Here is a 14,161-nt window from a genome sequence, read left to right on the forward strand (position 1 = left end):
TCTTCTTCTCAACCGACTCGCCACTGAAAACAAAACGTGTCCTGGAGCAGGGATACCTTTGTATTTTTTTTCTTATGGGTTTAAAAAGGTGAATTTTGAAATGGGAAATGAAGTACCTTGGAAGAGCAGTTCTGGGCAACACGTGCAAATGCGCTTTGTGTTGCTTTACAGCCACTACTGTCAACCGTTTCTGTTGCCCTTACACCTCCCTGCATTTGGCTTTTTTTCCAAGTGTGGTTTATCGGACACATCTTCATTTAACTAAAAATACTGTGAGTGGGGCGTCCGGGTGGCGTGGCGGTCTATTCCGATGCCTACCAACACGGGGATCGCTGGTTTGAATCCCTGTGTTGCCTCTGGGTTGGTCAGGCGTCCCTACAGACACAGTTGGCCGTGTCTGCGGGTGGGAAGCCGGATGTGGGTACATATCCTGGTTGCTGCACTAGCGCCTCCTCTGGTCAGTCGGGGCAAATGTTCGGGGTGAGGGGGAAATAGCGTGATCCTCCCACGCACTACGTCCCCCTGGTGAAACTCCTCACTGTCAGGTGAAAAGACTCCGCATGTATCGGAGGAGACATGTGCCTCCTCCCCAGCTCGGCAGAGGGGGTGGAGCAGCGACCGGGATGGCTTGGAGTGGGGTAATTGGCTGGGTACAATTGGGGAGAAAAAGGGGGGGGGGATTTTTAAAAAAGAAAAAAATCTACAACTTTGAAGCGGCTGGCGACTCCACATGTATCGGAGGAGGAGGCATGTGGTAGTCTGCAGCCCTCCCCGGATCGGCAGAGGGGGTGGAGCAGAGACCAGGACGGCTCGGAATAGTGGGGTAGTTGGCCGAATACAATTGGGGAGAAAGGGGGGGGGTAAAAAAAATACTGTGAGTGAGGGGTAACACTCACACACACACTGAAAAACTTAATACTGTTGCTGTCACTGCCTGGTGTTGGTGAAACACAATTAAACAACAGATGAACTGTAGGCAAAACTGCAGATCTGTATGTACCCCACACTACCACCATACTGCCTTGATGTTGCATAGATCCTTGAAAAAGTAGACAGATTTCAAAGGTCAAAATAGGTTCTTGAAAAAGAAAGGCCTGCATACTGAACGGTGTGGCATTAAACTCAGTAAATCAGTGCAGAGCTGCTGCTGCTACTGCGCTCCATCTAACCATGCTGCCAAATGCCGTACATGATGTCATCTGGGCAGACGGTGCAATGCCAAATGTGGGATAGAAATGGCTAAAAGAAAATGATGATCAGTGTCTCCTGTAATTCTACATAGCATTTGTAAAGAAGAGTCATTTTAGTGACACGTCCACACTTTTTCCAGTCCGGTTTAAAGCTTCCAAGTAGTCCCCGCTGCTGTTTTTTCCCGTCTATATACTTTAATAAAAACTAGAATTGAACACAATGAATGAACAGAATGAACACAAGCAGGGAGCAAGCTGAGAGAGGGCTCTCATAATGACATAAATGGATTTGTACGGGATAGCCCATGTCTACCCAGCGCCATTCTCTGGTGCCCGTCTCTCGTGTTCTCTGTCTCTGTTATTTTGAACCACCTGACTGATGGAGCAGTCGGCCTCCTGACCCACCTCCGTCAGACGAATGTCACATTCTGTGATGCTGATGTTGTGAGACATTCCGTCCTCCAACAGCTTACCTCCATCCTACAAACAAGCACAGACACACACAAACACAGTGACAAAGAGTGATGAAGAGGGAGACAAGAGAAAGAGGGGCCAGCAAATCATATTTGGCATTTACTGTACTTGTGTTTGAATGTGACATGGTGCGGGCAGTTGTTCCCAGAAGGGATAAAGGCGGTCCTGAGGACCTTAGACACAAGTTTCTACCGGATGTTGTTGCCTTTCGACACTGAACTGTGACCCAAACTCTCTCTCTCTAAACTGCTTCCTGTATGTGTGGTAAAGGCATTTCTTTTTCGGATCAGAGCAGTCCAAGGTCAAAGATACTGATGGCCTTCCTGCCATTTTAGGGACTTTCTAACCCCACCATGAATTCTTCTCACAGGCAGACAACGGAAATCTTGGAGGGAAGAGAAGCGTGAGAAGGGCAAATCCACATTTGCCCCTCTTGGGGAAACAACGCCTACACAGCTTTCCATTATTGCATGTTTTCAACACATATCTATGAATAATTGAAAATCCTTGTGCTTTTGAGCTTTTTTGTCTGAGTACTTTACCTCACTGTGCCTCTATATTGAGACAAGTGAGCTACACTGGCTTTGCTTTGGTTGGGATGGGAACCCAGTGTGTTAGGTTTCAGAAAATATTGAGTACATTTTTCATCAAGTTGATGTTGTTTTCCCCACATTTTTACTTTTTTTTTTCTATTCCTCTAACCACAGAGAGAGAAAACCAGTTTCTGTATAGGTAACGGCTGTATTAAAAAGGATTTGGCGCAGCTTACTATTTACAACATTACAGCAACTTGGTAAACAGGTCTACAGATTCTCTCACTGTGATCCTATGCCCCGCCTCACCTCACCCAGCCTGTTGCATGAGAGGTTGATGGTCTTCAGGGTGTTGTTCTGAGCAAGTGCTTTAGCCAGGACAGCGGCGGTAGGTTCGGTCATCTCATTGGCCCCCAAATGCAGGTGGAGTAAAGTGTGGTTCCACCGCAAGGCTTTTCCTATTGCTTGACCCCCCTCATCTCCCAAACGGTTGAGTCGCAGGTTGAGGGAAAGCAGGGTGGAGTTCTTGGACAGGGCAGATGCTATAGCTTGGGCTCCCGGGCCTCTGATGTCATTGTCATAGATGTTTAGGGTTTCCAGTTTGCTTCTGTTGAGCAACTTGCTAACGGCTCTGGCTCCCCTGTCTCCTATCAGGTTGTGAGAAAAGTCGAGCTCCCTCAGGGACGGGTGGTCCAAGAGGTGTCTCACCAGCATCCGGCATTTTTCATCTTCCACTTTACTTTGTTGGAGCCTCAGGACCTACGAAAAACAGACAGCATATTGATTAATGCAGTTTCTATGCTGATTATTTTTTGTGGGACAAGCGTTTTTTTTCTTTCTGTCATTTTTTAGGTAGCATTTAAAATGGCACTACTGCAGAACATTTACAAGGTATATGAGACAAAACAGAGTAAACAGTTCCGAGGGATAATTTCAGTTCAAAATAACTATGATTATATACAGGGCCCTAATATGGTCCATCTCTTAAACAGCAACTGGTGATGCCTTTGCAGTGATGAAACCATGTGACATAACTGTTGTATTAAAAAATGGCTTATTGAGGTTGCAGCCTGGGGTGCTGTTGTCTTTCCTTTGACATAGCATAGCACACAGTTGTTGCTGACTTGGGCTGTGCCAACAAAAATGTTGTTTCGCCGCATTTAAAACATCTTTTCAAGGGATGCTCCAAGGCTGATAAGGAAGTGGATGATGCCGAAATTAAAGAAAGAAGACCAGTCAACCAAATTCCATCCTATGCCACAAAGCAGTACACAAAAGGTGGGATGCCATCAAACGTTTTAGAAAGAATCAATGATCACCTTCAACGTCTTGCATGACATCAGGGCCCAAGCCAGGGACTCGCAGTCCCGTAAGGTGATCTCAAACATTTTCCACTCAAAGTTCATGCCACAGTCCTTCACCCTGTACATCAAATGCAGCTCTTCCAAGCTGGTTAGCTTGTCTAGCAGGATACCGAAGTCAAAGTGGTCCATAGATGGTCGATCAGAGCCACTGTCACTAGCTGAATCCAAGCACTCCTCCTCTTCTGCCTGCTGGGGCTCCTTGATGGGCAGCAGCAACTGGGAGATATTCAGTCTCTTTACATAGTTCTTGCACAGAGGGACCAGGTCTAGAACGGTCTTTGGGTCCGTCACATCTGGGACAAAAAGCTCAATAATGTTCTCCAGATGTCTCTCGAGGAACATTCGTTTCCAGCTGTGGCCATACTGAGACGTGTCACAAGGGTCCCACCGCTGTTTGCAGCACCGCTTCCAGTACCTTTCATCACTTATTAAACTGGCTGTCACATGCAGGGGCAGCAAAGGGGACAGCCTTTCTAGCACATAGTCCCTCTGGCCAGGTGGAAGTTTCTCAACTATAGGATGTTCTGAAATAAGTACACATGTGGGTTTGTTTATAAGTAGACAGGCAAACTCCCTAAATGAAGTTATTGTTACAATGATGCCACCGTAAACAACAGCGTACCCTCGAAGTTTCTCACAATGGTTTCCAGGCAGAGTTTTGATAAACGAGGCACCGTGGCAAGAGACCACTCTAGGTCTTCAGCAAAGATCCTCCGCACCTTCCTGTTAGACCCAGCCAAGTTTAGCTTTGCCACAGACGAATAAAGGGATTTAGACATTTTCCAAGTGGTAATATTTTCAGTATAGGTTTCCCTGAGGGGGGAAAAGGAAACACAAAAGAAGAGAGACATGATTTTTCTTTCCTGACATTGATATTGCCTTATTTCATCAGTGGTTACCAAGCAAGTCCTAATTCATATCCATGAGAGAAAAGTTGCACTATTACTGTATATGGAGTATTTTTTTTAAAAAAAGAAAAGAAAAGAAAAAGCCATTAACGCCCTGTTGAATCTGTGCATATCTCTGGTCGAAACGGAATCCTTTACGTTTAAATGAGCTTTAAAATGCTGAGTTAACAACTCCCGCTAGCTTAACATTGCTGCAAAACATGTTCAAAGTAAAAAAAAAAAATTCACCGATTATCGATTTATTGGGTTTTATGCAAATGATAACCAGACAAGAACTGCGTTTAATAATTCCCTAATCTGTCTGAAATCGACGAGTAGCGCCATGGCGCTTGCTCTACTTACGGTTCTGTCCTCTGGTCTGGGCTCCGTCTGTCTCCATGGTAACCGGGACGCCCCCGTCAGCTTTTCAGTGTAACTTCCGCCTTCCTCGTCTTCACCCTTGCAGTTCCTTGCAGCTAGAAGTCACGTGATCCTGACAAACTCTTGTCTTTTTTTGCTGTTGGAGTAAATGTAATGCGTAAAACAACACTACTCTATGACGTGTACTCTGAACATACGGCCAGTGACACAACTTGTAATTTGGTGATCGTTGATGATTGTTGACTTTTTACGGGGTTTTAAAACGTGCGCTCGAATTGCATTCAAAGCTGCTAACATGTACGGCCAGCTGCTAACATGTAGCTAACATGTACGGTCAGCTGCTAACATGTAGCTAACATGTACAGTCAGCAGCTAACATGTAGCTAACATGTGTAAACTACTAATAAGACACGTTAGTCCCTAGCTAACGGGTCTGACACTTTAGCCGAGCGGTTAGTGATGTCGCCCTGTGGTGCAGTACACCCTGTATCGAATCCCGCACCGGGCAAGAAAATACCACATGTACAGTCAGCAGCTAACATGTAGCTAACATGTACGGTCATCTGCTAACATGTAGCTAACATGTACGGTCATCTGCTAACATGTAGCTAACATGTACGGTCAGCAGCTAACATGTAGCTAACGTGTACAGTCAGCAGCTAACATGTAGCTAACATGTACAGTCAGCAGCTAACATGTACGGTCAGCTGCTAACATGTAGCTAACATGTACAGTCAGCTGCTAACATGTAGCTAACATGTACAGTCAGCTGCTAACAAGTAGCTAACATGTACAGTCAGCAGCTAACATGTACAGTCAGCAGCTAACATGTAGCTAACATGTACAGTCAGCAGCTAACATGTACGGTCAGCAGCTAACATGTACAGTCAGCAGCTAACATGTAGCTAACATGTACAGTCAGCTGCTAACATGTAGCTAACATGTACAGTCAGCTGCTAACATGTAGCTAACATGTACGGTCAGCAGCTAACATGTAGCTAACATGTACATTCAGCTGCTAACATGTAGCTAACATGTACGGTCAGCAGCTAACATGTACAGTCAGCAGCTAACATGTAGCTAACATGTACAATCAGCTGCTAACATGTACAGTCGGACCTATATTTTCATTAGAAATAGAAATTAGGAGACTGGCCCATAGGTACTCACCGAATTGTTTGCATCAGCAAAAAGAGAAGGCAGCCTTGGTAAAGCTACAGAAATGAAGGGTTAGACTTCAAAATAATCATTCCACCCAACACGGTAGTGTTGCGCTAAAGGCAAGCCACTTTGCGGCATTTGTAGCCAGAATGAGAGGGGTTTTAAGTGTGTACTGGAAAGAGCGCTTTAGGCAACCGTGCCATCCGTGTTAGAGTAGCCCATGCTGAGACGAACGTTTGGAATCGACAGAACTGGCAGATGGGCCACGGCCTTCAGGATAAAGTGGACTTGGAGAGGATCCATCAAAAAACAATCTAACAAGCAAACGCAAATAGCTGGGGCAGAACTATAATTGAAATATGGGCAGAAAATAAGAAAACATTAATTGAGAATTACTTAGTGAAAGCAAATCAAAAATAAAAAGGCCTGCGCCTCACCCGTACCTCAAACTATCATACACCAAGCTTACAAATAGCTGTGTTTATTTTTCACTTCCACATCAGATATTTGGTAGCAAGCTATGTAATATATTCTCTGCATTTAGTATCAGTATACTACAAGATACTGTAGCGAAATCGGGGGGCAGCCGGGGAACCGTCGCCACAGCCGGGACGCGAACCCGTGTCTCCCACTCCGCACGCCACAGCGTTAACCAGTCGACTAAAGGGTGCCCGACCCGTTGATCAGGGGACCAACTTGTCTAGTTATCCATGCACGTTACACTATGAATTTAAATATTGTGTCTTCGTGAAGCGTACGCAAACACAGACTGATAAGACTCTTGACAACAAGCAGAAAATGCAAACAGCAAGAGCAAATGTGTGTTATGCAGCAACTCCTGTGGTGTAAAATATGCTCCCTCACAGGCAACCCTCATACTGAGTTTGTGTGACTCCCCTTTGCAGTCTTTTACTTGCTGCAAGTTGCATTGCCACACGTCACCAGATGAGCTCGTTTCCTCAGTGACAACAGCACATAACAGATAGGCCAGTTGAGGCACAGTTGCACAACACTGACCCCTTCAGCGCAGTTGAGCAGACGCGTTGGTCTCCCTTGAGGGATTTAATGTCTGAATCTGACGCCTAAAAATTATACTCACAATTCCCCGAGCAGCCTGTAGCCAGTTCACAAGTCAGATTACTCATGAAACGCTTTACTGTAGAGGAGCCCACACACTGTAATACACTACAACATTTGTCAAGATATTACATGTATGTATAAAAAAAACAACACTTACAGATAAATGATTATGTTTGACTATAATGACGCAATATTGTCTTGGGAATCTTTCCCCAATGATGTAATAAGATAATTAAAGGAAAGTGATGCCTAATTGGGCTATTGTATTCATAAGATTAGTGACTATATTTAAGACAAAAATCAATAATAATAATACATTTTATTTGTGGGTGCCTTTCAGAGCACTCAAGAACACTTTATAGAACATAATAAAAAAAGCAGCACTGTATCAGACAGCATAGAATCAAAACAAAGCAGGGTAGACAATAAAAAGTTAACACAACAGGTAAGTATAAAATCATCATCTGCACAAAACTTAATCAAGTGTGGATCAGACTGAACATGCCAGTTTGAAAAGGTGTGTTTTGAGATGGGATTTGGAGGGTGAAAGAGAGTCAGTGTTGTGAATTTCTTGTGGGAGAGAGTTCCATAGGCGGGGGGCAGAACGACTGAAGGCTCTAGACCCCATGGTAGTCAAGCGGGCCAATGGTGTAGTGAGTTGGAGAGCAGAAGAGGATCGGGGGGTGCGGGAGGGCGTGTGGATTTGAAGGAGTTCAGAAAGATACGAAGGAGCTAAGTTATTAAGGGCCTTAAATGTGAGGAGCAGGATCTTGAAGTCAATGCGGTATTTAACAGGGAGCCACTGGAGTTGCTGAAGAACAGGAGTGACATGATCTATGGAGGGAGTTCTGGTGATGATACGGGCAGCTGAATTCTGGACCAATTGAAGTTTATGAAGACACTGGAGGGGAAGACCAGAGGATAGAATTACAGTAGTCAATACGGGATGGAACCAGGGTGTGAATGAGTATGGCGGTGCTGTTAGGTGTAAGTGACGGGCGAAGACAATTAATATTGCGTAGGTGGAAGTATGCAGACCGAGTCACATTGCTGATGTGAGCTTCAAAAGATAATGTGCTGTCCCGGATGACACCCAGACTCTCAACCTGAGGCGATAGAGGAGCTATAGAATTGTCAACAGTTCGGGAAAAACTGTCAGGTTTAGCCAAAGTAGATTTAGTACCTACTAAGAGGACATCGGTTTTATCGCTATTAAGTTTGAGGACGTGGTATGAAAACCAGGATTTAATTTCTAGTAAGCAGTCAGAAAGGGGAGTGGGCGGAAGAGTGGAGGTAGGCTTGGTGGATAGATAAAGCTGGGTGTCATCCGCATAGCAGTGAAATTGAATGCCAAGTTTCTCGAAATGTGGCCAAGAGGTAATAGGTAAATAATAAGTAGGAGGGGTCCCAATACAGTTACTTCAGTTACTACAGTAACAATTACTTTTAATTGGGATGAACTCCTCTTTGGTCTATTACACGCAACACCCACAAACATTAATACAAGCTACTTATTTGGAACATTGAGCGTAGTTTCTAGAAAAGAAATGGCTTAAGAGGCCCCATCTATAGAGACCTGGTGTGATATAATTTATGACATTTTTTGTGATGGAAAGAATCACCTTCTCCATGACGCTTGAGGAAATGAAATTTGAGGAAATTTGGGAGAAGTGGAAATTGTGTATTTCCCCAAAACGTCCTTCTTTTGTTTAAATGTGTTTATGTGGGCATGGTTTTTGTACTTTTTTTCCCCCTTTATCGTAAATGGAAAAACACCCCATGTTCTACTTTCGTGTTGTATCATTACTCTGTAAAAAGCAGAAAAGATGGATCCCTTTATAAAAGTATCTAACTAAAGATGATTATATAAAATGCTGTTAATTTGTGATTCCAAATAGATTAAGAAAAAAAAAGAAACTGTTTACTGTAGAGGATCCCACACACTGTAATACACTACAGCAAACTTTATTTTTTAGAAACTGGATTCCACTTCCATGCCATCGGTGCATGGTGTGTGTGAATTAATTAATTGTAAAGCGCTTTGAGTGGCTGTTGCAGCTAGAAAGGCGCTATAAATATGCAACTTGATTGATTGATTCAACATTTGTCAAGATACTGCATGCATGTATAAAAAACAATGTATACTTAATGAAAAATGATTATGTTTGACTATAATGATGCAGTATTGTCTTGGGAATCTTTCCCCAATGACGTAATAAGATAATTAGGGGAAGTGATGCCTAATTGGGCTCTTGTATTCATAGGATAAAGGAAAAAGGCTTGTGTGGTTCTTGTGGGACAGTGAGCCAGCTAGGAAGGGACAGACGCATACTCACACACGCACGCACACACACAGGCACACACACACAGACACAGACACACACACAGGCACACACACACACACAGAAAGAGAGAGCAAGAGAGAGAGGTTTACCAACATCAAGCTGCATCAGGGAGGTTGCTCGGAGATTCGGGAAAGTTAGAGAAGGAACGAGGCTCTGACTGTAGCCCAAGGCCGTCCATCACTGTCATACTCGTGTAATGCAGTCCGACAGACACACGCTCCCCTCGCACTCTGGCTTTAATGGACTGGCGTGACATCAGCCATCCACAGCACAGGAGGAGCGTGCACTTTGGAAGCTGCTGTTGAGCTGCACTCAAGTGATTCCCCCCACTGAGAATAATAAGCCCCCACTGGGAATAATAAGCCCCCACTGGGAATAAACCCAGTGGGGTGACTCGTGGTGTTAAGTAAACCTGTATCTGCTCTGGGAAAGAACTTCTGAAATTTTACGATAACCTTGAATATCGATTGTCTTGTCACGATGTAACACGATTCAGTGATATCAACCCGTCTTGGCTGAGGAAATGTTCCTTTAGTTTGTGAATAACAAGCATTAGTTGTCAAACATGATTTATAACAAGCAGTGGAGAACACTGGCTGTGCTCATCTGACCAGCGTAATTGTTTCTAAACACCACCGAAATGTTGGTAAAATAAGGGTACTCTGCTTGACAGGGCATCGTCTATGCTGCCATTACAGATGACTGAAAACGGGGTTTAAATGACCAAATCCCAGATAGCAGACACATTTGGGCCTAATCTGGGGCACTTTTGGTACTTATGGCTCGGTTACAGCACTGGAAACTGTTGTGTGGGCCAGACGTGGCCCAAATGTCATAAGCCGGCCCTGACTTGGGTTACGGCAAGTGTTGTGAGGGCCAGACATGGCCCAAATGTAATGAACCGGGCTTGACTTGGGTTACAGCACACACGATGTGGGCCAGATGTGGCCCAAATGTGACCCAAGTGCGGCCGAGTTGAGGCAGCCACACTCACCCTGAGTCAACGCCATCATTCAAGGCCAAATGTGGCCCGTAAGACTGTAGATATGGGCCATATTTGGGCCAAAGATTCTTTGCTATCTGGGATGTGTCTCCAAGATGGCCTAATATTGTATAATTGGGATGTCAACAAATGAAACTGCTGATGCCATCTCATTCTAAGCACAGCAGGATAGAGGACCCACACATCTCAGTGAGTGAAGGCTGCCTCGTATGGAAAAGAGATTCGGTATTGGGATACTGACCATCAACTTATGTGACAGAATTAACATGACATGAAATTGCCAGGAATCTTGGCAGAGCCCTTACAGAATAGCGTCACTAATAATAATAAATCAAACTTACGTAGCGCTTTTCTAACACTCAAAGTCGCTTTCCAATAAACGGCGGTGAACCAAGACAACAGATAAACATGACACGGACATACAGGGGTGGATTGGAGGCGGGGTGGGGGTGGGGGGGGGCTACGAGAAGGAGAAGCGGCAGCCACGCATGACGCCAGCAGTAATCTCCGACTTAACTACACATAGAGAAGGGCAAGAAAAACAAAAAACACGAGCGCTGTAACTGAGGGTTTAAAACACCAATACAGGGCACACAGCATCACCGGTGGGGATCTGCTAAGTGCAAGAGGCTGTTGCACTGGTTGCTAGGCAACATTGCCGCATCACGTGTGGAATTACCCAAGGATAGGTTTTGGTAGCGCGCGCGCGCGCACGCACACATGCCGACTGCCCCCCCCCCCCCCCGAGTTCGCTGCTCGCTCTCTCTCTCTCTCCCTCTCCATATATATATATATCGACACGGATACCGGAAAAAAGATTTTAATATTTTAATACGGTTTCGGAATGGTGTTGTGAGCGCTAATCTAATGAGCGGAATATCAACACGGATACCTAAACAAAGATTTTGGACGCGTGCGAGCTCGTTCTTCCACAGCCCACGCTGGCTGGACGCTGTCGACGCTCTGCCCGCGCTGCCGCCGCGCTGGACGGAGACGTGCGACGCAATTCGGCGCTTGCGTGATGAAACTTGAACAAGGAAGTCGGGAGCAGGAAGCTCGCCTTCAAAGTAAAAGTTGCTTGTTTTGAAGCGCGTACTACTCCTTTCGGCTGCTCCCGTTAGGGGTCGCCACAAACTAAACGAAATAAATGAACAAATAGCCTAAATAATGAACATGATTCATAACTGTTATACCGTCACACCCCCCCTCTCTCTCTCACACACACCCCCCTGTATTTTTACTTTTTTTTTTACTTTTAACTTTTTTAGCCATCCATTATCCGAAACACTTATCCTGCTCTCAGGGTCGCGGGGATGCTGGAGCCTATCCCAGCAGTCATTGCGCGGCAGGCGGGGAGACACCCTGGACAGGCCGCCAGGCCACCACAGGGCCGACATACACACACACACCCACGACTGTACAAGGGTCTTCAACGCACCACCCATCTCCGTTTAAATAAACTTTTTGCTACGTGTTGTCTGGGTTGAATGCGGTTTCTAGCCGTCGGAGGAGATGATGATACTTCGCTTCAAGCTTCCGACTGAGGCGCCTCGGAGTTGTTTGCGTCTCCAAGGTAACAACGACTTCCGGGATTGGCGGAGCTGGGTAGGATCCCGGGCGGCGCAGTGCCCACCGTTTTAGCTTTCTATCTCTTGTGGCATCCCTTTCACCAGGAATTTGGGAACAAAACGTCTTAAATATGAAGTTTAAATCACAGATTCGAGCACACACCGGTTTCACAATCGCGTAGCTCATGGTAAATCTGGTTTGTAGGTTATGACATTACAGTTAACTATCAAATTCCCCATAGTGACACCCCCCACCCCCCCAGTGATTATGCTTGGCATTCCCACTTCCCGGATGTGTCATCGGCTGCTATGCAAAACCTTCATTGCATCGTCGGCGTACCTGGGATTAGAATCAAGACTTCAAGTTTCGAAGCTGCTGTATGAGTTTCACCAACCCGTCTTGCAACTGGTTGATTGCCCTTTCTAGACGTTTCCCTGGTCAGATTTTATTTTTATTTAGCAAACTGATAAGTGTATGATAATTCGCAAACTAACAATAAATTGTAATCAACCCCGAGTGGCTGCAATTTATTCTTTATTCGGTTTTTCTATCCATCCATTATCCAAGCCGCTTATCCCAACCGGGGTGGCGGGGATGCTGGAGCCTATCCCAGCAGTCATTGGGCAGCAGGCTGAGAGACACCCTGGACAGGCTGCCAGTCCACCACAGGGCCCTATTTCAGCAGCTCATGTAGATTCCGTATTTCAAAATTCAATACCGCTCCCAGATTGCAAATCTCCTCACTAGATTTAAGGGTTTTGGTTGGTGTTCAGTATTTTTTTTTTATGTCTGGCGCCATCTTGCGTCTGAATGTATACCACCAGTGTTAAACTGGGTTTACCCGGGGGTCAGTCGGGGGTGGACCGATCAAATTTAAGGTAAATCCTGGAAAAGTTAGTTCAAATGACCTCATCTAGTTGATAGATGGCAGTCAGGAAAAGACATCGAGTAGCCTTAAAGCCTCCCCCAGGCTAAGTGGTCTTGAAAAAAAACACCTTACACTTGTGATTTTTCCAGTGGAGCATCTGTCACTAACAATTCAACGATGTGAGAACAGTGGGCCACTGTCAGGGACAGATGAATGAAAAGCAGTGTCAGTAAAGAAGACTGTACATATTCACATAAAGCTATTTTGGTTGGCTGTTTGGGGGAATGACCCTGATTCAGAAGTCACACTGTCACGTTACCGCTGACGTTTCATCACGTCTCATCTAGTTGTTAACAGAGCTCAAAGTGGGCCCGTACTCACCGGTACACAGTACTGGCACTTACTTCTCACAAGCTGCCGGTACTCTTCTGACCTCTCCATATCAGCCTCTCTGGCCCTAAATAAACTGCATTACCCAGGGGTCACTAGGGGCACTAGTGACGCTCACCTGGTCCCGTTTCTGCCTGCCTGCTTTTCTTTGTCGGTGGCTAATCTAAGTAGCATTACATTAACCTTTCAATAACAATGTGAAGGACAACTGGACATAAGAGCATGATGATGTAGAGGTGCTTAGTTTCTGCAGCACACTAAAAGTAGAGAGAAGGGCGTCCGGGAGGCGTGGCGGCCTATTCCGTTGCCTACCAACACGGGGATCGGCAGTTCAAATCCCTGTGTTACCTCCGGCTTGGTCGGGCATCCCTGCAGACATGGTTGCCCGTGGTGGGAGGCCGGATGTGGGTGTGTGTCCTGGTCTCTGCACTGGCGCCTCCTCTGGTTGGTCGGGGCGCCTGTTGGGGTGGGGGGGGACTGAGGGGAATAGCGTGATCCTCCCACGCTCTACGTCCCCCTGGCGAAACGCCTCACTGTCGGGTGAAAAGAAGCGGCTGGCGACTCCACATGTATCGGAGGAGGCATGTGGTAGTCTGCAGCCCTCCCGGATCGACAGAAGGGGTCAAGCAGCAACCGGGACGGCTTAGAAGAGTGGGGTAACTAGCCGGATACAACTGGGGAGAAAAAGGGGGGGGGGTAAATAAAAAAATAAAGATAAGAAAAAGTATCAGATTTCACGGGGAATACAAGGAACTAAGGGCTTGATGACTTCACTGCTCCACACAATAAAGCTAGTGTACATAGTCAAATATTTTTTACTCTAATAATTGAAATGTTGTCCCCTCGACTAAACAAACTTCATGTTGTGAACAACAGCAATATCTCCTAGTATCTTTTCAGAATGTAATAATGATCT

At 45.6% G+C, this 14,161-nt stretch overlaps 1 protein-coding gene across 1 annotated transcript; it reads right to left on the minus strand.

Annotated features, from left to right (window-relative positions):
- Positions 1–1,499: 1,499 nt before the first annotated feature.
- Positions 1,500–4,340, minus strand: tcte1 (t-complex-associated-testis-expressed 1). Its single transcript, XM_056294139.1, has 4 exons — positions 4,184–4,340; positions 3,517–4,085; positions 2,507–2,956; positions 1,500–1,670 (listed from the first exon to the last, which is right to left on the minus strand). Exons 1-4 carry the CDS (start codon positions 4,338–4,340, stop codon positions 1,500–1,502), a joined length of 1,347 nt encoding a protein of 448 aa, XP_056150114.1.
- Positions 4,341–14,161: the final 9,821 nt, after the last annotated feature.

The sequence above is a fragment of the Lampris incognitus genome, chromosome 15 (genome assembly GCF_029633865.1).
Source record: "Lampris incognitus isolate fLamInc1 chromosome 15, fLamInc1.hap2, whole genome shotgun sequence".
In the NCBI taxonomy this organism is placed as follows: Eukaryota; Metazoa; Chordata; class Actinopteri; order Lampriformes; family Lampridae; genus Lampris; species Lampris incognitus.

What these genes read in the sequence shown, in the direction of transcription:
- tcte1 (XM_056294139.1), bottom strand. Translation starts at nt 4,340, where the DNA reads ATGTCTAAATCCCTTTATTCGTCTGTGGCAAAGCTAAACTTGGCTGGG. An exon ending in CATTGTGAGAAACTTCGAGG is followed by an intron (nt 4,086 to 4,183) that starts GTACGCTGTTGT and finishes TACTTATTTCAG; the next exon opens with AACATCCTATAGTTGAGAAA. An exon ending in CATGCAACAGGCTGGGTGAG is followed by an intron (nt 1,671 to 2,506) that starts GTGAGGCGGGGC and finishes GCTTGTTTGTAG; the next exon opens with GATGGAGGTAAGCTGTTGGA.